At 37.3% G+C, this 23,926-nt stretch overlaps 2 protein-coding genes across 12 annotated transcripts in view; both read left to right on the top strand.

Moving 5' to 3' along the window:
• Positions 1-23,926, top strand: part of LOC126932880 (COP9 signalosome complex subunit 9-like) — a 249,397-nt gene that overhangs the window by 81,609 nt on the left and 143,862 nt on the right. The window lies entirely within an intron of this gene.
• Positions 1-23,926, top strand: part of AGFG1 (ArfGAP with FG repeats 1) — an 88,817-nt gene that overhangs the window by 10,224 nt on the left and 54,667 nt on the right. For all 11 annotated transcript variants that reach the window (XM_050752111.1, XM_050752110.1, XM_050752108.1 and 8 more), the window contains exon 2: positions 8,765-8,858. In XM_050752111.1, the coding sequence (XP_050608068.1) occupies positions 8,765-8,858 (94 nt within the window). The remainder of the gene's footprint in view (positions 1-8,764; positions 8,859-23,926) is intronic.

Here is a 23,926-nt window from a genome sequence, read left to right as displayed (position 1 = left end):
TGTGTTAGCCAGGATGGTCTCGATCTCCTGACCTCGTGATCCGCCCGTCTCCGCCTCCCAAAGTGCTGGGATTACAGGCTTGAGCCACCGCGCCTGGCCTGTTCTAGATTTTAAATGTATAATTTTATACTATGAAACATATCTAATATTTTTAGTAAATAACTAGGATGGGCTAGATCTAAATGTCAACTTTATTACTTTCTGCCAATATTATTAGCAACTACATAAACTTCCACAGGTTATTAAAAATATTTTAACCAGCTTCTCCCCCAGCAGGATAAAAACAATGAATAAAACTAACTAAATAAGCTTTCCTACTTACTCATCCAGCACAGATTGTTGTTTGAATTGAACAAATGGCTATTTGCAAGATGATTTGAGGCCTAGTTAAGTGCAGCGTACTGATGGACATATGGAATGAGTCACACCATCTGGTTACAGTCGTACCTGGGTGGTGGTCATTAAAACTAAATCTCCTGGGGATCTGCAAATGGCTTAATTATACCACAAAGATGTATTGGGCTGCACCAGTGGGCTACTTTGAACTTCTTGAAACCAATTAACTTAGAAACATGTTTTCAAGATATGAAAGTCTTTTTTTTTTTTTGCACAGAACTGAAGACTTAAAATGTGTATTTGAGGATCTGGAATGGGTGATACTTCAGTATTGGCCCTATAAAAGTAATGTGGTTTACATACCCAACACTTTCATCCAATAGTTATGACTAATATCATTACAGAAAGGTGTTTTATAAACACTGAATTCACCCTGCAGCTAGAAGAACTTTGGCAAAGAAGGGAGGTGACACCAGGTTCCAGGAATACATCTTAAAAATACTTGTTTTGATTCACTACAGGATTTTATTCACTTAAGTGATCAAATTTGGTAGGTGGAGATAGTCTGCTAATGATATATTTATTTTAATTAGTCTAAAAATTGTGGTTACTATAGATAGTAACATGAAATCAGGACTACAGTTTTTTTGTTTCTTAACATATATTATCATTTTTTGATATACAGTTCCGTGAATCTTAACTTATGTATACATTCATATACCATCTCTAAAATTAGAACATGCAAGTTTTCCATCACCCCAAAAAACTTTCAGCCCTTGTTTTTACTGTACTCCTGGCAATTACTGATCTGTTCTCCAACACTGCAGGTTTTGTCTTTCCAAGAATGTTGTGTAAATGGACTCATAACTAGATTGCCTTTTTTCACTCAGCATAATATCCTTAAGATTAATCCAGGTTTGTTGTTGTTTATCTTAATAGTTTGTTCCTCCTTGTTGCTAAGTAGTATTCCATTGCTTGTTTGTTTTTCCATTCTTCATTTGAGGAGTTTCTAGTTTTTGATATATATGAATGGAAATGCTGTAAATGTTTATGCACAGGTTTTTGGGTGAACATAAGTTTTCATTTCACTTGGGTAAATATCTAGGGCTAGGTTGTATGGCACATGCATGTTTAATTTTATTAAAAATTGACCAAGTTTTTTTTGGCATTGTGTTGATTTTCCCTTTTACTTGTGGAATTGCATTTTCTTTTATGGTCACAATTGAAATTGTGCTATTGATATTAACATTCCAGAGTCAATCAGTATTTTAATCTTCTATTAATACAAGGTCTTTAAAAATACAAAGTAGTTTCATTTAAGTGGGTTTTTTTTGTTGTTGTTTTTTGAGATGGAGTTTTACTCTGTGGCCCAGGCACAGTGGCGGGATCTTGGCTTACTGCAACCTCCGCCTCCCAGGTTCAAGTGATTCTGCTGCCTCAGACTCCTGAGTAGCTGGGATTGAGGATTGCCACCACATCGGCTATTTTTTGTATTTTTAGTAGAGATGGGGTTTTAACCATGTTGGCCAGGCTGGTCACGAACTCCTGACCACAGGTGATCCACCTGCCTGCTGGGATTACAGGCGTGAGCCACTGCGCCCGGCTCATTTAAGTGTTATTTTTGGTAAACATATTATTTGTCCCTTTCTTCCTTCTGTAAATTGGATGTTACTATAATAAGATATTTGTTTAGATTTGCCAGTTACAGTTTTCTTTGCTTACCCTTTTGTGTCTCTGGACTTTCTTGGGTCATTTTTCTTCTTAAAGTATATACAGTATAAGCTTCTTTAACGAAGATCTCTGGTTTTTTTTTTGTTTTTGAGATGGAGTCTCACTCTGTTAGCCAGGCTGGAGTGCAGTGGCATGATCTTGGCTCACTGTAACCTCTGTCTCCTGAGTTCAAGTGGTCTTCCTGCCTCAGCCTCCCCAGTAGCTGGGATTATAAGTGTGCACCACCATGCCCAGTTAATTTTTGTATTTTTTCATTGTTGTTAATTGAGATGGGGTTTCACCATGTTGGCCAGGCTGGTCTCGAACTCCTGAACTCAAGTGATCTGCCCACCTCGGCCTCCTGAAGTGCTGGGATTACACACATAAGCCACCGTGCCTGGCCTAGTGGTTTTTTGTTTGTTTGTTTGTTTTTGTTTTTTTATCTGAAGATACTGTTATTTTGATCTTATACTTCAAATACAGCTTTGCTGGATTCACAAGTTATTTTTTCTTACCGCTTGAAGATAATATTCCATGGTCTTCTCCCTTCCATTGAGAAGTCTACTGCTAGCCAAATTTTGTTCCCTATATTTTCTTTCCAGTTGCTTTTAAGATCTTCTCTGTCTTTGAAGTTTCACTGAATTGTTCCTTTTTTTTTTTTGAGACGGAGTCTTGCTCTGTCGCCCAGGCTAGAGTGCAATGGTGTGATCTTGGCTCACTGAAGCTTCCGCCTTGGCAGGTTCAAGTGATTCTCCTGCCTCAGCCTCCTGAGTAGCTAGGATTACAGGTACCTGTAATCAGGTACCATGCCCAGCTAATTTTTTTTTTTTTTCTTTTCGGTAGAGATGGGGTTTTACTAGGTTGGCCAGGCTGGTCTGGAACTCCTGACCTCAGATGATCCACCTGCCTTGGCCTCCTAGAGTACTGGGATTACAGATGTGAGCCACTGCACCCAGCCCGAATTGTTTTCAAATTGAATTTTATTTATCTGTATTTTGATGGGCTGTGCTTTTTATATCTGTAGATGTATGACTTTTATTGGATCTGAAAAATCTCAGTCATTATCACTTCATTGTTACCTTCCAGTTCATTAATTGTCTCTTTAGGTATGTCTAACTGCTTTCTTATTTGGTGAATTTTTAATTTCCACATTTGTAGTTTTTCATTTCTGAAAATTCTGATTTTTAAATTTGCCTCATTCTGATAATTACGTATTTCCTGTTCATTTTTACTCCATCTTTCATTTATTTTAATGTTCCCTATACACTATATTTCATAACTGGTAATTCTGATAACTAAAGTCTTGGAGGGAGGTGGTGTTAATATTTTGCATTTACTGACTCAAGCTCATGGGTTTGTTTCATTTTTGTGTGATAATTTTTATTGCAGCCTCATATTTTATTGAACTTAATATTTGGAAATCTTGATAGCTTAAATTGAAGATGCATTCCTTTAGAGAGAATTTGTGTGTTCATGGGATCCTAGGATCCTGTGTAACCTGAAGGTATTTTATTTTCCATCCAGGGTCTTAGGTTTAACTTCACAGAGATATCTGAGGTTGAGCTCTCTCATCTCGCCTTAGCTATTGTTGGCACTTGCCTTCTGAGCAACATTGCATCTTGTGCATAATGTGGAACACATTTCTGGTTTCGGCTTAATTTTTGATTTTTTGTCTTTCTTTTCTGTGGGGTGGGGGATCCTTAGAGATTTCCCTTTCTAAAAAGTTCAACAGTATGTTAATAGTCGTAGGGTTTTTGGGGGGTAATTTATGGACTATCATATTGTAGTAGAGGAGGCTTTTCATTTTGCCATACTGTTGGAAGTAGAAATTAATGAGATTAAATATGTAAAGTGCCAGTCTAGATACTGTATACATATTAATTTCTTACTGCCTTATTAAGTTACATTTTGCTGACTAGTTCATGTAAGAGTGCTTTATATGGTATAGTTTATTCTTGGTTATTTGTTGTGGACACTTTCCTTAGTCTATTTTCTAATTTAAATTTTAATATATTTTCTATATGAATTTTAAACATGTATGTTTACTTTGTTGTTTATTGTTTCAGAGAGAGAAATATTTATTCTGTGTTCTGTTATTCTGAAAAGAAAGTTATGCAAGATTGAACCTTGGTAGAGTTTACATCTTAATAGAGAACCAAAGAAATTCCGTTAATTTCTTTTGCTTGGTAATTTACGTATTTATTATATTTAGAGCAGTGGTTCTCAGCTGAATGAGTTTTACCCTGTGGGGGATATTTGGCAATGTCTGGAAACAGTTTTGATTGTCAGTATCTGATGAAGGGTGCTACTGACATTTAGTGAGTAGAGCTAGGAATGCAGATGCTGCTCAACATCCTACAAAGCATAGGACACCCCTCCACAATAAAGAACTATCCAACCCAAAATGTCAATAGTGCCAAAGTTAAGAAGCCTTGATTTAGAGAAATGAAGATAAGGTGTTGATGTTGGTGGATATCATAGGATTTGCGAGGAAAGGTTTTCCAGGTTTTAGAACAATTGAAAGAAAGTCTTAGAATGGAAAACCGTTCCCTCCTTCTCTTAATTGCTTTTTCTAATTCTTCAGCATAGACGTTCACATTCATAAAGCCAAGACTAAAAATCTAAATTTTTTGAATACTACTACTAGTCAATTGGACTTTCCATTATTTCTCACTGCTTTTTTCCTACTGCAGAATAAGTAATATTTATTATAGAAAATTTGGAGAGAATAGAAAATTATGAATAGAAAAAAATTGATTCGATCTCATCACATATACAAGAACTGTTAACATTTTGGAGTATTTGGTTTGTCTATTTTTTTTTTTGCTGATTTAAAAAAATTAGTTCTGAGAATACTATATAATTTTTATCTTAAAAAGTTAAAGCACAATTGTGAGTGCATAATGTCATACTTTTTAAAATTGTCACTTATTTAACCATTTCCTTTTTGGTGTGAAATATTTCTGATGTTTTCCTATTATGAATAATGTTTGGTGAACATCTTGTACATAGGTGGTCAGCTGTATTTCCAATTCTTTTTTTAGAATTGATTCCCAAAAGTGGCATAGCTGGGTCAAATGGGAATAATGAGGTTCTTAATAAAAATTGGTGAGTTTATCCCACTATCAGTGTTTGAGACTACTCATTTTTTGGCATAGGGGTGGGTAAGGTGGGGTGTGGGTGGTGTGGGGGCGAGACTGCTCATTTTTGTTGCAGCTCATCACTCCGACATTAAGACATTGATGGAATCAGTCTTCAGCTTTGTCTCAGACTCTTATAAGCATATAAAATCCATGTACAAAGCTTTTGAAGGCTAAAAAATGAAAAATCCGTGTACAGCCTTGCATTGAGAATATAGTTAATATCCCTGAATAAATGGAATATAAAAGAGCAATTAGAGAAAGCAACATGAACGCATAAAATTTCCTCGTGGTTACTCAATTTGTGTAATAAGTGTAGCCTTGTAAAATTGTCTGCCATTTTGTAAATTGAATCCTATTGTGAGTGTACTGAGAAAGTTCATTTGAGTAAATCCTGTAACGGGTAACAAATCCTGTAACAGATTTCACTTGGAAAAAATGTCCTTTCCTCATTTGGTTGTGAGTACATTCTGGTTGTACTTGTTTCATAAGTTTAAAATTTTGTTCACTTATTTAGTTAATATGAATACCTTCTTTGTGCATTAATAGACCCTGTGATATGGTAGGGCCTGGGATATATTTACACACTGTACTGCATTTGTAAGATTACATATGTGTGATGTAACTTAAAGATTTAGGGTTAGCTTTATGAATTGTTGTTTCCTCATTGAACAATTTGAGAAGTATACGGGTATAGTTGTTCGCTCCAAAATTTCCAAAACATACATCCTTTTAATAGTGTTTGATATTTCATCATCAGAAAGTTACTCCTTTGCATTTTCCATTTTTAAAAAGGAGATATTGCCAGTAGGTAGAAAGGTAAAGGCTTGTCTGAAACAGCGAGGAGATATTACAGAATAAGGAGAGACAAAGTTGCAAAGTAAGGAGGGAATAAGAGGCATTTGAGAGAACAATAATATGTTAATTCCTTTTTAAATTGTTTTGGGGCAAGGTAGAATGTAAGTATTATATCATAAATGATTAAATCTCCCTGAAAGGGGTGAATTAAGTGTTGTTCTCATGGAGGATGAGTTGGAAACAAAGTGTTGTGCCCTAAGTAATAATGACTGTTTAAAATTTTCACTTTTGGAAATTAATTAATTAATTTGTTTGTTTGTTTGAGATGGAGTCTCGCTCTGTTGCCCAGGCTGGAGTGCGGTGGCGCAATCTCGGCTCACTGCAACCTCTACCTCCCGGGTTCAGGCGATTCTCCTGCCTCAGCCTCGGGAGTAGCTGGGACTACAGGTGTGCGACACCACACCCAGATAATTTTTGTAGTTTTTAGTAGAGACAGGGTTTCATCATGTTGGCCAGGCTGGTCTCAAACTCTTGGCCTCGAGTGATCCTCCCACCTTGGCCTCCCAAAGTACTGGGATTATAGGCATAAGCCACCACTCCTGGCCACTTTTAGAAATTTGGAACTAGTCTTTAGAGCCTTATTTTGTGATTGCAAGCTGTAAAGGTACTTGCAAGTTACTACTGAGGTTGTTTCTTCAGAGTTAAGTTTGAGAGTTTTTTTTTTTTTTTTTTGAGACAGGTTCTCAGTCTGCTGCCCAGGATGGAATGCAGTGGTGCGATCTCGGCTCACTGCAACCTCCGCCTCCCGGGTTCAAGCGATTCTCCTGCCTCAGCCTCCTGTGTAGTTGGCAGGCGCCACCATGCCCACCTAACGTTGGTATTCTTAGTAGAGATGGTCCTGCGTAGCTGGCAAGCGCCACCACACCGCCTAATTTTTGTATTTTTAGTAGAGATGGAGTTTCTCCATGTTGGTCAGGCTGGTCTCGAACTTCTGACCTCAAGTGATACTCCCACCTTGGCCTCCCAAAGTGCTGAGATAACAGGTGTGAGCCACCGTGCCTGGCCAAGTTTGAGAGTTTTACCAGAATAAAATTTCGGTTACTTAGTTCTTCTTCAGTCTTTATTTCCCTATTTTATGACAACAGAAGGAAAGAATTAGTATAAAATTTAAACAAACCAAAACAAAACAACAGCCAAACCCAAGTTAACTTTTCCTTACCTTGAAATTCGAAACAAATGAAGTGTAACTTGTCTTCATTCAGATCATGATCTGAAAGATGACATTTATCTGTGACAAGAGGGAGAAAACGAAACAGTCAGTTGAGGAGCTTTTCCTTTGTGTTTTGACAAAAATACTGTTTTTATTAGTTTTTAAATTTTATTATTAGTTTTTGAGACAGAATCTTGCTCTGTCGTGCAGGCTGGAGTGCAGTGGCGCGATCTTGGCTCACTGCAACCTCTGCCTTCTGGGTTCAAGCAATTTTCATGTCTCAGCCTCCCCAGTAGCTGAGATTACAGGTGCATGCCACCACTCCCTGCTTATTTTTGTATTTTTAGTAGAGACAGGGTTTTGCCATGCTGGCCAGGCTGGTCTTGAACTCCTGACCTCAAGTGAGCTCCTCGTCTTGGCCTCCCAAAGTGCTGGGGTTACAGACGTGAGCCACAGCACCCGGCCCCAAAATATAGTGAATTTCTAGAATGTTACGCACTGTATTTAATTATTCAAAATGTTCTCAAATATTTCTTAAAGACTTTTGGTACATTTATTATTTTACGTCATTGTTAAATATCCTATTTAATTAGTGTGAATGATTACAAATTGACAAATTCTTTAAAAATATTACTGCAGTAATTGCCGTAGAACCGAGCGTTCAAATGAGACATTTGTCAGAGAGCATGACCCCAAAGTAGTTTTATGGAACTTTGCATAGGTTACTTGTTGCTTTGCATAGATTATTTGGCCATTATTCTTGTGGGTGGACCTGCCCACAAGATAGTTGGACAACATGTAAATAGTTATTAAATCTGTTCCACTCAGTTTTTCATGTGCATATTCAAACATCAAGATAAAGTCCTTTTAAGGCCATCCATACAGAAAAGGCTTCAGGGTTGTAAAGGACCTTAAAAAATTGTTTAATCATGCATCCAGCAATTTTTTGAATCTCTTCCGTGTGTCCTTGCGGTTTCCTCTTGTACACTCACTGCCTTCTGAGGTGACTGAAAATGTTCTTTATTATAAATTCTTACTTGAATTGATGGCAAGATAGGACTTTACTAATTGGCTTATTACCTCAATTCATGACATTACTTTTAATATAGTTTTCTAAATTAGTCTTAAACTTATTTAAAGGTAACAGCTGTTTGATAAGGTATTTGTATGGCTCCGGTCTTATATCATTGTTTGTTTCTTAGGAAATGTGAAGTATTTAAAGAATTAAAATTCTTTACCATAGAGCTCTTCACATGTATAGCCTTTTTATCAGAAACACACTAAAGCACTATTTGCATTTCCTAGAAACTCATGTGTCACAGTTACTTTGTGTTTTTAACTAGGTAGTTACTTGAATTTATTGTTAGGTCTATTATTTAATGAGTCTAACCAAACTTTAACGTCTGTTATGAAGTTTAATAGTTTAAAATAATTTAAAAATACTTTGAGTTTATGGAATGAAAACACTTTCAAGTTTATGTGTTGGTTAAAAATGTTTTGAATCAATAGATGTGTCATTTTAAAAATGTGGTATATACTAGTAAATTTTGTGAAATATTTTATCTTTCAGACGAGGATTAAATCCACCACACAGGGTGAAATCTATCTCCATGACAACATTCACACAACAGGAGATTGAATTCTTACAAAAACATGGAAATGAAGTAAGTGGGGTTTTTTTTTTTTTTTTTTTTTTTTGCAATTTTCAACTTTTTTGTTGGCAGTCATTTTAATAAGATTTAATAAGTTATTTAAAATGTTGAATTTTGCAGTCTAAAAAAGTTATTTTTGGATCTTATATTTAGATATTTTAAAATGTACTCAATAATGTATTTGGAATTGTTTACTACGTAAACACTTTACCGTAAATCTGAGGTTGACATGTGTGTATTTAAAAGTCATCAGTCTTGAATATAAAAGGTGTTTCGGAGGACACCCATTATTACAGTTACTGTTAGTCTTTGCTTTAAAAGTCAAAAAACAGGAAGAGAGTTCATTTTGTGATGTTATGTTAAACTTGTTAGGGGTTGTATGATCAGCTTTCACTTGAAGTCCTCTATTTTTCCTAAATTTTTAACTTTGGATGTGTATGTGATGTGTAATGTTTAGCAGGTGTTCAGTAGGGAGGAGGTTGGTAGTTCTCAGTGGCAGCCTAGTGTCCTTGGGAGTAAGATGGTGTATTTGGATGGAAGCTTTTTTTCTTCTTGCCTTTAATGGGCTTCCAGTAATTCCATTCTGTTTGCTTGTTTGCTTTTAGCTCTATGTTTTGCTATTAGTAAAAGGTTTTAAATTTTTCTAATATTTTTTAAATTAATAAAATTAAAGAGAGTGGGCATTTTTTAATAATCCTGGGGTAAGGATGAACCAGTTAACCCAAGTTGATTAATAATAGCTATTATTATTTGACAGAAAAGTCTCATTTTCTAGAAAGGATAAGTAGTACTTTAGTGGTAGTGGTACTCTTCTGGTTGCATCTTTGATATCCTTAATAAACATAACATAAGTTAAATATTAAGATTTTATTAGTTTTAATCTTCTCTTTGACCCTTAGAAAATATATGCAAGCATTTTACACTCTGCCTTCCTAATATTTTGAAAGTAATATCTTAAAATTGTTTGCCTGCTTGTGATGTCCATGTGCTTTTAGTTCTAAAATAGTGAGGAAATACAAATTCACAGCTATGAAATATTTTTAAATACATGATTTAAAGAAGAGAGCACATTTTGAAGTCTCCAGATTTTGCCAATGACAAATTATTTTGAGTATTCAGATTCCAGACTAATGTGACTACATTATAAGAACATGTAAAGTTGGGTGAAAGGGTAGGAGGCTTTTAATGACAGTAAACATAGAATAATATATATGTTGATTAAAATACAATTTGAACTATTTGTGTAAAGTTTACAAGTGGGATTAACTTAACAGTGCACACTTGAAGTTACTTAGGATGTTGGCTTCGTGTGCAAAATTTTGGAAATTAGAATGGAATCAGAAATAAAAAATACTATTCTATCTTTAGGTTAAAAATATGACAGTAGGTAAAACCAGAGTAACAAAACTGTGATAACAGCAGTCCATTTAACAACATGTGAGATACAATTAGGTGGAGACTGGTCCAAAAAAATACCAAGATTGAAGGCGTATATATTTTTTAAATGTGGTGGGAACATTGATCTACTTTCTTAACAAATTTTTAGGTGTGCAATATTGTATGGTTAATTATAGACATAGTGTTGTATAGCAGATCTCTAGAAATTAATCATTTAACTTTATACCAGTTGAATTACAGCTCCTCATTTTATCTTCTGCCCCTGGTGCCCCTGATTCTACTCTCTGCTTCTCTGGGTTTGACTATTTTAGATACCTCATATAAATTGAATTATACAATATTTGTCCTTCTGTGATTGGCATATTTCACTTCATGTAATATCCTCAAGATTCATCCTTATTTTCATGTATGGCAGGATTTCTGAAGGAATATTTTTTAATGCTGTAGCATTAAGGTAAATTTAGAGTATATAAAAAGAATTAGTTGATTTTGAGGAACTCACTGTATCAAAAAGTAGAAGCAAAATGTAAATGTTAGAAGTGAGTGAAGTGTATTCATGAATCTTAAGTCCTACAAAGAGATATGCAAGTTGGTAGACCACTCAAAGTACTTACCATGACAATCACTGTCACTATGCTGAGTATTATAGATGTGGTTATAGATGTGTTACACTGGCTTAGTGGACAAAGGGCTCACAGTTGGTGCAACAGATACATAACAGATAATTGCAACATGGTGTTAGATAAATAATGATAAGAATAAGAAGTATCAGCAGTAGTATGGAAAAGGGACTCAGTATTTTGGTGGGAAGGAGAGGATTGGGAAGACCCCACAGAACAGGTAACACATTTATTGGTTTTTGAGGGTAACTGGAACCTAAACTGGTAGTGAAAGTCACTAAAGATGGAGCAAAGAGTAGAAAAAAAAAGAAGGGAAGCTTGCAATAGGTTGCTAGGAAATATACTAACCTTGTAAATGCTTGTTAAGAAAGACAAACATATCTTCTCATAGTATACCAAAGAACATCTTAGAACCAAAATAATGGACAGGTATGTTTGGTTCTTTGCAGTATCAACAGTATCTTAAAATTTTGAGAAGTGTGTAGAGGGTGAAGATACGAAGTGTGGGACAGTTGGTACAGCTTTATAACCAAATATTTATGGGTTTCAAGTGCAAGTGTTTTATTATCAGTTTATCTTTTTTAAACCTTTAAATCATAAGTATCACTTGCATAGGGAATAGTACCAGAACGTGAGTTTATATTTCAAAATAAGTTGCCATATTTCTCTTGTCACCTTTTAATAGTTTGGAAAGGGCCATATTCAGTCACGTTAAGTTTTGGATTAAAAAGGCTCTATCATACATCTTGTGTGTGAATGAGTTCATGCCTGAAGATGAGTATTTCCAAAATTAAAAGATCAGAAAGTATATTGACTTTGGCAGCAGCCTTGGATCTTTGATCCCTACCAGGGAGTTTTAGTGTGCTGGGGGGCATGTTTGGTTGTTGTCACTATTGGAGGATGTTGCTGGCTTAAGCAGGCAAGCACCATGAATGGTGAATGACTTGTGATGTGTTGAACAGAATTAACCTGCGTGCCATATGCTATGAATGTTCCTCCAGACATTTATATGTGGGAAACATCTGTGTATGGTCTTCTGCATATGTAATTTAATTCTGTTTTAATACTTGCATTATAGTTGAGCATCCTATTACCAAAGACAGTCGTGCTCCAAGCCCAGAATCAGAGTGAGGTGGGCTACCAAGTTACAGGGCAAAGGGCATGGATACAATCGCACACTGATGGCAATACTAATTATATTTTAGTCATCAATAAAGTATATCTGTATTGGTCTGTATTAGTAGCTGTGGTAAGCAAATAATGTTATTACTGTTTATAGATATGCATAGAGACCATACTTTTTACAGAGTATATCATTAGTTTCTACAGATGTGGTTTACAAATTTCTTGACTATTACTTTAGTGTTTATAGACTTCTACAGTGTGTTTGGTGGAGCAGATATGTACATTATTAAGTTACAGAACATAATATGCCAGATGCTAGTAAAATATTTTGCATTGGAGCACTTTGTTTTTATTTGCTGAAGTAATTTTTGTCATTTTTTTCAGAACCAAAATATTTCACAAAAAGTTTCCATGTATTTCTTTTGTAATGCTTTCTTTTGTATCAGTTACTTTAAAAACAAAACAAAACAAAAACCTGTAGTGATCTTGGCACTGTAGCTCCCCTGTAATCCCAGCACTTTGGGAGGTGAAGGTGGGAGGATTCCTTGAGACCAGGAATTTGAGACCAACCTGGGCAACAAAGCGAGATCCCATCTCTACAAAAATTCAAAAATTAGCCAGGCATGGTGATATATATCTGTAGTCCCAGGTACCCAGGAGACTGTGGTGGGAGCATTGCTTGAGCCCTGGAGTTCAAAGCTGCAGTGAGTCATGATCGTATGACTGACTGCACACCAGCCTGGGTGACCAAGAGAGATACTGTCTCAAAAAAAAATAAATTCTGTAGTGATTTTCTGTATGTCCTCATTTGTGATGTCATGGGCAAATCATGGTTTTCCAGTTAAAGGAAGGTGGATTAACTTCTGATTATAAAGTTAATGGAAGGTGGACTGGTGAACGCTGCTACGGATAGATAATTCAATAGAAAAGAAAATGTAGAAATAATTTTATTTTGAAATATGTATAGTTTATGTTTTCTAGTAGTAAGTTAACCTTCCTAATTATGTTTGAAGACTAAAAGTAAAAACATTACTACTGGCCAAGTGTGGTGGCTCACGCTTGTAATCCCAGCAGTTTGAGAGGCTGAGGCGAACGGATCAGTTGAGGCCAGGAGTTCAAGACCAGCCTGGCTAACATGGCAAGACTCTGTCTCTACTAAAAATATATATGTATTTAAAAAAAAAATAGCCAGGCTTGGTGGTGTGCACCTGTAATCCCAGGTACTTGGGAGGCTGAGGTGGGAGACTCACTTGAACCTGGGAGGTGGAGGTTACAGTGAGATTGTGCCACTGCACTCCCATCCTGGGCAACAGAGCGAGACTGTCTCTAAAAAAAAAAAAAAAAGCATTGATGCTCCACAGGCATGGTATATGTGTAGGAGTAAAATCAGGCATTGTGTGCCAGTATTTGATTATCTTTTACTAGATTAAAAACAAAACAAAATGATTGCTTTGAAAACCCATGCAATAATGTACACTTTTCCCATTAACGTTCATGATTGATTCATTTTTGAAGCGGAAATTTATTAATAAATTACCTGCTGTGGGAGAATGGCGTGAACCCGGGAGGCGGAGCTTGCAGTGCGCCAAGATTGCGCCACTGCACTCCAGCCTGGGCGACAGAGTGAGACTCTGTCTTAAAAAAATAAAATAAAATAAAAATAATAATAAAAAAATAGATTGCCTGCTGTGTGCCAGGAACTGCCCTTAGGTCCTACGGATACAAAAACTGAGATGATTCCTGCCCTCCCCTTGCAGTCTTTTAGGGCAGGAGACATAATAAAAGTACAGTGGTCTTGTGCTGAAAGCTCAGATTTGGACTATGCAGGTTATGAACCTTGGGCAAGAAGCTTCTGAGCCTTCCTTTCTGTTAGTAGTAACTATAATACCTGTGTATAAAAATGCTAGGATTTTTTTAATTAGGCCAGCTTGTGAAAATTCCCAGCATATTTCTTTTCAGATAGTATTTATTTATTGAATCTGAATCTAAAGTGGTAGAAGTTATAAGAAGAATTACCAATTTTCATTTTCATTCTTGATTTGGATGGTTTCTTTAGGGGAATTTTTCAGTTTTCATAGCATGCTGTCATGTCATTTACATTAATATTCGGGTTATGTGTTTAAACTCTTGGAGCATTTTAACTTCAATTTTCTGCTGAGTTTAATAATGAAAATTGATAGTTATTTTAGTAACAATATATTGTCATTGTAGAGTGGCAGAGTTAAGTTACGTACTCAATAATTCAGGATTTACAATTATTCTGTTGCTCACATCTGGGGTTGGCAAACTGTTTCTAATGGCCAGATAGTAAATATTATTGTTGGCTTTGTGGGCCACCTGTATTCTCTGTTGCATAACCTTGTTTGAAATCCACTTCTCCCCGCCAACACACACACAATTCTTTAATGTAAAAACCATCTTTAGATTAAGGCAATATAAAAACAAGCCAGTGATGACCCAGTTTGGTCTGCAGATTGAAGATCTGTTGATTGAAGATGTATAGAACTCTTATTTTTCAGCTTGCAATGTAAATCTTTTTATGACCTGGCTTCTTAACCTTATTGCTAGCAGAAATGTTTTAACTACAATGATCTTTGTTTCGTTTCCCATATGTGCTATCTGTATTCTAATTTTCTTACCATTTTACCAATGCTGGCTTTTATTTTTGCTTGACTTTTCTAATCCTATCAGTCTTTCAGGAGTTTTTATCCCTCAGATACTAACACCCCCATAAGTATTTTAAACTGTTTAAAAAATAGCATGCACTAAAAGATTTACAAAAAAAAATTTTTTTTGTTGTCGTTATTGCTCTTAGTTTCTTCTGTATTGGTCTTACTGCCCTCAAGACATTATAGATATCTCTGTGGCATAATCTTGCATATTTCTTAATTATACCTAAAGCAGTGAAAATGCACAAGCATATATATCCAAGTGAGTTTCTTTCTTTGGGGGGCCGGGGGGATGGAGTCTTACTCTGTTGCCTAGGCTGGAGTGTAGTGGTGCCATCTTGGCTCACCGCAACCTCCACCTCCCGGGTTCAAGTGTTTCTCCTGCCTCAGCCTCCCAAGTAGCTGGGATTACAGGCATGTAACACCATGCCTGGCTAATTTGCTAGGACTCAAAAAAATCCATGGTTTAGTTTGATTACCACCAATTTATGAACCTTGTCACCTTGGGCAAACCACTTCCCTGAGCTTCATTTTCCTTTGTAATCTGAGAAGTATCTGTTTTGCCTATTTCATGAGCTTGATTTCAAGGTAGTATATAGGAAAACATTTTGAAAATTGATGTATTATGTAGATGTAAGATCATGGTTTTATTTTATTTTTTAAAATTAAAATAAAATTGTTTTCCCCAGGTTTAGTAACTTGCCCAAGATCGTACTTTTATGGGCAAAGATACTTTTCCAGTTGATTCCTAAACGCAGAAAATAAGTATCACGTAGGAACATGGCGTGCTTTGAATTGAATTTAGGGTGGAGATAAGTTTTTGCAGAATTTCAGTCAGTATGATGGTATCAATAAATGAAAACTTTCCCTAATAATACATTGGAAAACATTTTAAACTACAAAATTAATTAATTGAGGGAATAGCTTCCTAGAGGGATATTTGAGTTTTAAAACCATCCAATTAAAATATTAAAGCACACTATTGTATTATTTAAGGGATATTTATTTAGTGTCTGCTTATTTATGCACATGTCTGGCCTCTTAAGCATTTTGAAAGAAGGGTATGGCACCATAGCTCTTCTAAATATTAGCTGAATCTAGTCAGTAGTAACTTAGTAAAGTTGAAAATATTTAGAGTGTATTCTTTGATAATTAACTGTTGGCTTTCTTACATTTTGAAAGAAGGGTATGGCACCATAGCTCTTCTAAATATTAGCTGAATCTAGTCAGTAGTAACTTAGTAAAGTTGAAAATATTTAGAGTGTATTCTTTGATAATTAACTGTTGGCTTTCAGAGAAATACACTAATTAGCAAAAATGTAGAAAATGTAGGGGCGAGGATAAAAAAAAAAAAGAAAATGTAGACATGTTTTTGTTTTGAACATATTATAACCTGTGGGTCTTTTTGAATGATGACAGAAAACCCAGAGCTTTATAGAAGAAGCTAGATGTTATGTTGTTAGTTTGTAACTACTCTGAGAGTTTAATTTTTTTTTACATTACATATTCTGGGTTACAGTGTTTATTTCTTTGTTTGCCTTACCATTCTAGCTTCCTGTAATCTCTTAGCTTGTTTTTTTCTTGCCATTGTGTGTTATCTTCTAAAAAATCTTATTTGACTCTAATTAAAACAATATAAATCATTAAACGTTTTTGTTTCTTTTTAAAAGACTTTTTTTTGTGGAGGTATTCATGCACTTACACAAGTAGATAATATAACAAACTTCTATCAACACATTGCTGTCTTTTTATTATTTTTAAGCAAATGCAAAACATAAAATTTCATCTGTAAACTCAACTCTCATGTTATCTGTAAACTTCAAGGGCTTTAAAATATATATAGCAACAGTGCTATTTTTGTCCCTATGACAATTAATAATAATCTAGTCATCTGGTCAGTGTTTAAGTTTTCTGTTGCTTGTAAGTATCCTACTTTTCTTTTTTTTCTTAATAGTCTGTTTGAATGAGGATCCAGGTAAGATCCACACATTGAGTGGTTAAAATGGGCTTTAAAACTTTGTACTGCTTATAAAGGATTGGAGGCTTGGCTGGGCACCATGCCTCATGCTTGTAATCCCAGCACTTTGGGAGGCTGAGGCAGGTGGATCACTTGAGGCCAGGAGTTTGAGACTAGCTTGGGCAACATGACAAAACCCCATCTCTACTAAAAATGCAAAAATTTGCTAGGTGTGGTGGCGTGTGCCTGTAATCCCAGCTACTCTGGAGGCCGAGGCACAAGAATCGCTTGAACCCAGCAGGCAGAGGTTGCATGAGCCAAGATGGCACCACTGTACTCCAGCCTGGGTGACAGAGTGAGATTCTGTCTCAAAAAAAAAAAAAAAAAAAAAAGGATTGGAGGCTAGATGGTTCACAGTGACATCTGCAAAGATTGGACTGGAACGGGTCTGTATTAGTGGTATGTGGCATAGATTCACCCTGAGGTTTGTGTTAAGACAGTGGGGGCCTCAGGCCAGGTAGTTATTCTGGGGCCGGATAATCTGTAACCTGGGGCCCCTGCCAGCTTGAAGTCCCTGGGAAACATAGCAGCTCAGGTGACTTCCAGTGCCTTGTGGGACACTCACGCAGCACGAGTGCTACCTGGTACACATCTGAGTTGTAGTCCTTTTCCTGTGCCTTTTCCATTGCTCTGACATCAGCTACTACTCAGTCTCCTTAAAATTGATACTGGATTCTTACTGCAGGACAAGAAGCCTGTTTGTTTGTCAGGACAGCAACTGACGTTCATTTTGGCAACAGAGTATGCCATCTGATTATGGGGTATGTTATGAGCTGGTAAGAAGAAAATAGGCCCTCCAGCCTCATAGGTTTTTGAGGAATTGGTAATGATGTTTAAGGTTTGGGTAGTAGTAGCCAAAGACCATGCCTGCAATAACTTCTTGTTGATTTGGGTGATATTTTTTGGTCAGTCTCCTACTGGACCATGTTTCCCACCACTTCCCCAAGGACAGTCTCATACTGGCCTGTGATCCTAGGTTCTTTCCAAGGATGGAGTGGCTATGAGCAGTTACCTTTTGGTAGAACTTGTCCTGCTTTGTGCCATCTAACGGCAGCATAGTGTGGTAGGTCTTACGGCAGGTGAGCTGCTCTGCCTGCAGGGAGCCTGATTTGGCTATCTGCTACATTGTCTCTCAGAACCTGCTCTCCTAGATAGCTACAGCAAGACTCTGGACTTGGGCAGAGAATGCTCAGAGCCATAGCACAATGGCCAGATCTACCTGTTTTCCTCCCCTTCTCCAATGTTATTGTGAAAAATTCCAAATACATATAAAAGTTGAGAAATTATGCAGGTAAAATAAACATTGTGCTGTATTTGCCTCAGCAGTTATCTGTACTCATTCAGTCCATCTTATATTTCAAAGTAAATTCAAAACATTAGTTCACATCACTTCTATAAACTGCAGTTCATCTTTTTATTTTTAAATTAAATTAAAAAAAATTTTTTTTTTTTGAGACAGAGTTTCGCTCTTGTTGTCCAGACTGGAGTGCAGTGGCATGATCTTGGCTCATTGCAGCCACCGCCTCCCAGGTTCACGTGATTCTGTTGCCGTAGCCTCCTGAGAAGCTGGGATTACAGGCGCTTGCCACCATGCCCAGCTAATTTTTTGTATTTTTAGTAGAGACGGGGTTTCATCATATTGGCCAGGCTGATCTAGAATTCCTGACCTCAAGTGATCCACCTGCTTCAGCCTCCCAAAGTGCTGGGATTACAGGCATGAGCCACCGTGCCCGGCCTAATTTTTTTTTTTTGAGGTGGCATCCTGCTCTTGTCGCTCAGGCTGGAGAGGTGTGATCTTGGCTCACTGCAACTTCCGCCTCCTGGGTTCAAGAGATTCTCCTGCTTCAGCCTCCGGAGGAGTTGGTGCTACAGGTGCCCACCACTTGGGCTAGTTTTTGTATCTTTAGTAGAGATGGGGTTTTGCCATGTTGACCAGGATGGTCTTGAGCACCTGACCTCAGGTGATCCATCCACCTTGGCCTCCTAAAGTGTTGGGATTATAGGTGTGAGCCATTGCGCCTAGCTTGGTATATCTATCATTAATTAGAATTCAGTATTCATTCAATTTTTTAGGTATAATTTATATACAGTGGAGCTTAAGAATCTTAAGTGTACTTTTGGATGAGTTTTGATCATTGCTTCCAATTTGGTAACCCAAAGCCCTGTACAAATATAGCACATAAGCATCATTACAGACAGTCACTGGACACTTCTTCCTATTCAGTCCTTCCCTGAATTTTTTGAGACAGGTTCTCAACTTCTGTCCCTCCCAGGCTGAAGTGCAGTGGCTGGATCACAGCCTACTGCAGCCTTGACTTCCTGGGCTCAGGTGATTCTCCCACCTCAGCCTCCCAAGCAGCTGAGACCACAGGCATATGCGTCCATGCCTGGCTTTTTTTTTTTTTTTTTTTTTTTAGTGGAGACGGAGCCTACTCCTGAGGCACTGTTTTGTTTTTTTTTTTTTTTATTCACATTCATATGAAATAAGTTAAAGTGTGATTTTAAAAATAACCCTTCTTCCTTTTTTTTTTTTTTTGAGGTAGGGTCTTATTCTGTTGTCCAGGCTGGAGTGCAGTGGTGCAATTACAGCTCACTGCAGCCTTGACCTCCTGTGCTTAAGCAGTCCTCCCACTTTAGCCCTCGAGCAGCTGGGACAACAGGTGCATGCCACCATACCTGGCTAATACTGTTTATTTTTGTAGAGACAGGATCTTACTGTGTTGCCCAAGTTCGTCTCAAGCTCCTGACTAAAGCGATCTACCTGTCTCGGCCTCCCAAAGTGCTAGGATTACAGGCCTAGACTGGAGTACGGTGGTGCAATCTCAGCTCACTGCAACTTCCGCCTCCCGGGTTCAGTTGATTCTTGTGCCCCAGCCTCCCGAATAGCTGGAACCACAAGTGCACACCACCACTCCCAGCCAATTTTTTGTATTTTAGTAGAGATGAGGTTTTGCCATGTAGGCCAGGCTGGTCTGGAACTCCTGACCTCAGGTGATCCACCTGCCTCGGCCTCCCAGTGTGCTGGGATTACAGGCATGAACCACCATGCCTGGCCCTCATTTATTTTCTTATTGATATCTTCGGCAAGTAGGAGTTTTGTCATTTTGATGTAATACAATTTATCAGTTTTTTGTTTTATAGAGTGATTTCTCTTCCCTGGTTAAAAAATCTGCTTCCTCTTAAATCATGAGGATAATCTTATTTATTTTAGAAGCTTTACATTTACATCTGTGATCCATCTCAAATTAATTTTAGTGGATGGTGTGATAGGGATTGAGGTTTGTATTTTTACCTGAATATATACACTTCTAGCTCTATTGTTGAAAACACTTTTCTTTTCTCAGTGTTGCTTTGGAGTCTTTGTCAAAAATGAAATGACCAGGCCGGGCATGGTGGTTCACGACTGTAATCCTGGCACTATGGGTGGCAGAGTTGGGCAGATGGCTTGAGCCCAGGAGTTCAAGACCAACCTGGGCAACATGGTGAGACCCTGCCTCTACAAAAAATACAAAAATTAGCCTGGCATGGTGGTGTGCATCTGTATTCCCAGTTAGTTGGGAGGCCGAGGTGGGAGGATCACCTGAGCTTGGGGAGGTTTTAGGCTGCAGTGAGCTGTGATTGCACCACTGCACTCCAGCCTGGACATCAGAATGAGATGTTGTTTCTCAAAAAAAAAAAAAAAAAAAAAAAAAAAGACCGCGTAATTATGGGTTATATGTTCTCTATTTAGTGTCATTTATTTATTTGTTAACCCTTATGCCTTACAACACTGTCTTTTGGTTACTCTGCCTTTCTAGTAAGTCTTGAAGTCAGGTAGTACAAATCCTTCAGTTTTCTGTTTTAAAGATTGCATTAGATATTCTGGGTCAGGGGTTGACTGACTAAAGCCTGTGGGCGAAATTTGGCCTGTTGCCTGTTTTTATATGGTCTACCTGATTGAGCTACCATTGTGAGACATGGAGACCAAGCTGGGTTTTCTGTCCCTTCTTTCCTCATTTCTCCCTCCACTGTTGGCAGCTTTGGGCACCAAATGGTGGAATCTGGGAGTTGATGACTCAGTCACCTTTGACCAGTTGCCCAAATTGAGATGCTGGGCTCTTTGGGAAGTTGGAAAGGCACATCAGGATCTGGGTGTCACTGCGGTAGAGAGTGAAAATGACCACAGTGCGGATTATCTTTTTGTCATACTGGTTTTGATAAATTGTACTTTTAAGGGAATTTGCCCATTTCATCTAAGTTGTCATATTTATTGACATAAAGTTATTCATAATAGTCTTGCTCTGTTAATGTATATGGGATCTATAATTATTTTGCTCTTTTATTATTTCCTTCTGTTTACTCTGGGTTATTTCCTCATTTTTAGCTTACTAAAGGTGGGACCTGAGGTCATTGATTCTACAGCTTGCTCTTTGAATACAAAGTTAGAAGAAAGATAATGTTATTAAGACATTAATAAAGAAGGGAAAATTTATTTACTACTTATTAAGTGGAAGTAGATTGTCATAAAGGTCTTCATTCTCATCTTCGTGTTCAGTAGGCTGAGGAGGAGGAAGAGGAGGAGGGACTGGTCTTGCTGTCTTGGAGGTAACAGAGGCAGGAGAGGTGGAGGGGAGGCCAAAGAGGCAGGGACACTTGGTGTAAATTTTTTATTTTTTGTTTTTTGAGACAGGATCACAAGTTCCCTCACTCCCAGGCTGAAATGCAGTGGCTAAATCATGGCTTACTGCAGCCTTGACTTCCTGGGCTTAGGTGATTCTCCCACCTCAGCCTACCAAGCACCTGTGACCACAGGCATACGCCACCATGCCTGGCTCATTTTTGTATTTTTAGTAGAGACAGAGCTTCACTGTGTTGCCCAGGCTGGTCTCTAATTTCTGGGCCCAAAAGATCTGCCCACCTTGGCCTTCCAAAGTGCTGGGGTTATAGGCTTGAGCCACTGTGCCCAGCCAACTCGGTGCAACTTTTGTTGAAAAAAACCTGTGTTTAAGCGGACATGCACACTTCAAACTCATATTGCCAACTATTAACTTTTTAATGTGATCATTTTCCCTCTAAGCTCTACTTTAACTGTGTTATACAAATGTTGATGTATTTTATCATTTGGTTCAAAATGTTTTCTGATTGCCCTTGTGGGCCTTCTTTGACCCATTGATTTATTTAGTAGTGGTTTAATTTTTGCATATTTGGGATTTTCCTAGGTCCTTTACTGTAATTGATTGTTGAGTTAATTCTATAGCATCAGTGAACATTTTTAATATATTTTCACTGCTTTCCTTTTTATTGAGACCTCTTTTATGGTCCAGCACGTGTTCTGTCTTGGTGAGTGTACAATGTGTACTTGAAAGGAGTGTGTTTTCTGAAGTTGTTGGGTGTAGTGTTCTATAAATGACAATTATAGCTCTGTGATTGATGATGGTGTTTAGATGATGTGGATCCACCTTACTGATTTTGGTCTAGTTAAGTAACTGCAGATAGAACAATTGGACAGCTGGTGTGGATTTACATATTTTTTTCTATAATTTTTTGCTACATGTATTTTGAAACTTTATAATTGGTGCTGGTATATAATTATTATGTCGTCTTGATTACGCCATTGTTATGTAATGTCTTTTTTTATGTTTGATAATACTCTTTTTTGAAATTTACTTTATTTCATACTTATATTGTTTTTTCTTTGTAGTGATGGGTTGTTGTGAAACACTTTATTTTTGTTTCCAGAATGTGACTGTGATGCACCTGGATATGCTTTGTGTGTATGTATGTATTTATCCTACTTGTGGTTGATGATGCTCTTGAATCTATACATTTTTCATTTACCAAATTGGGAAAATTTCAACATTTTCCCACCAAATATTTTTTCTGCCTCATTCTCTCTCAGCTCTCCTTCTGAGATTCCAATTCCATGGATGTTAGGCATTTTCATACTGTTCTGCAGTTTCCAGAGGCTCTCTTAATTTTTTTCCCTCCATCTTTTTACTTTACAGATTGGACAATTTCTGTCTTATCCTCAACTCACTCTTCTGTTATCTTTAAGCTCTGATTTTTAACTTTAGATACTGTATTTTCCATCTCTAGTATTTACATTTTTTCTGTTATTTCTAGAGTTTCAATTTCTCTGCTCAGATTTTGTTCATTTTTAATTATTGTAAAGATGTTTTCTCTTTTAATATGATCTTTTATTTATTTATTTTTTTTGAAACGGAGTCTTATTCTGTCATCCAGGCTGGAGTTCAGTGGCACAATCTTGGCTCAGTGCAACCTCTGCCTCCCAGGTTCAAGTGATTCTCTGCCTCAGCCTCCCGAGTAGCTGGGATTACAGGCGCCCACCACCATGCCCAGCTAATTTTTGTTTTTTTAGTGGAGACAGAGTTTCAGTTTCACCATCTTGGCCAGGCTGGTCTTGAACTGACCTCATGATCCACCCGCCTTGGCCTTCCAAAGTGCTGGGATTACAGGCGTGAGCCACTGCCTCCAGCCTGTAATATGTTTTTGAGTATAAGTGTACTAGCTATTTTAAGTCATTGCCTGCTTATTCTAAAATCTTTATCATTGCAGAATCTGTTGCTGATTGATTTTTCTTTTGATTATGGGTCGTAATTTCCTGTTTCTTTGTATATGTAGTGCCTCTGGATTCTGTTTTGTTCCTTCAAAAACTATTGGTTTTGTTAAATTGTTTTGTTTTTTACTTCAGCAAATTCTGCTTCTCCCATGGTGAGTGCCAGCTGAAATCTCTGCTCAGTTCTTTATTTGAACTGTTAGAAGTCAGCCCCATGCACACATAGGTTAGGAGTGAGCCAGAGACTTGGGAAGAGTTGATACATAAGTTTTGTGGTACCTATTTTCTTTCTAGCCATCTCTCTTCTGGGATTTACCCCTCACTTTCCAGTTGCTGTGGCTGTGGTGAAACTCTTGTCTTCTTGTACTTTAAGCTTTAAGACTTGTGTATTTCTGTTTGAGTTTTAGCAGCCCTGCATGACTGCTTTCAAGTGATGATCCTAAAAAAAAAAAAAAAAAAAAAAAGCACATAAGCACATACCTAGTACTGTTTCTTTCCTCTTCAGCTTATTTGTGGTTGCCCTTTAGTGTCTTTATAAACTTTGTCCAGAGTTGATAGTTGTTACCTGCTGGAGAGTTGGGGTTTTAACATGAGCCTTTTTGTCACTACTGGAAGGAATCTACACTGCTTGCCCTTTAAGTCTTTTTTCATCCTCTAAGTTTCCTCTCCAGTCACTCATTCTTATTCTCTGCCCT

The sequence above is a fragment of the Macaca thibetana genome, chromosome 12, assembly GCF_024542745.1.
Source record: "Macaca thibetana thibetana isolate TM-01 chromosome 12, ASM2454274v1, whole genome shotgun sequence".
NCBI classification, from domain to species: Eukaryota; Metazoa; Chordata; class Mammalia; order Primates; family Cercopithecidae; genus Macaca; species Macaca thibetana.
Note: the sequence above shows the minus strand (reverse complement) of the source record. Positions and strands in the feature narration are given on the sequence as shown.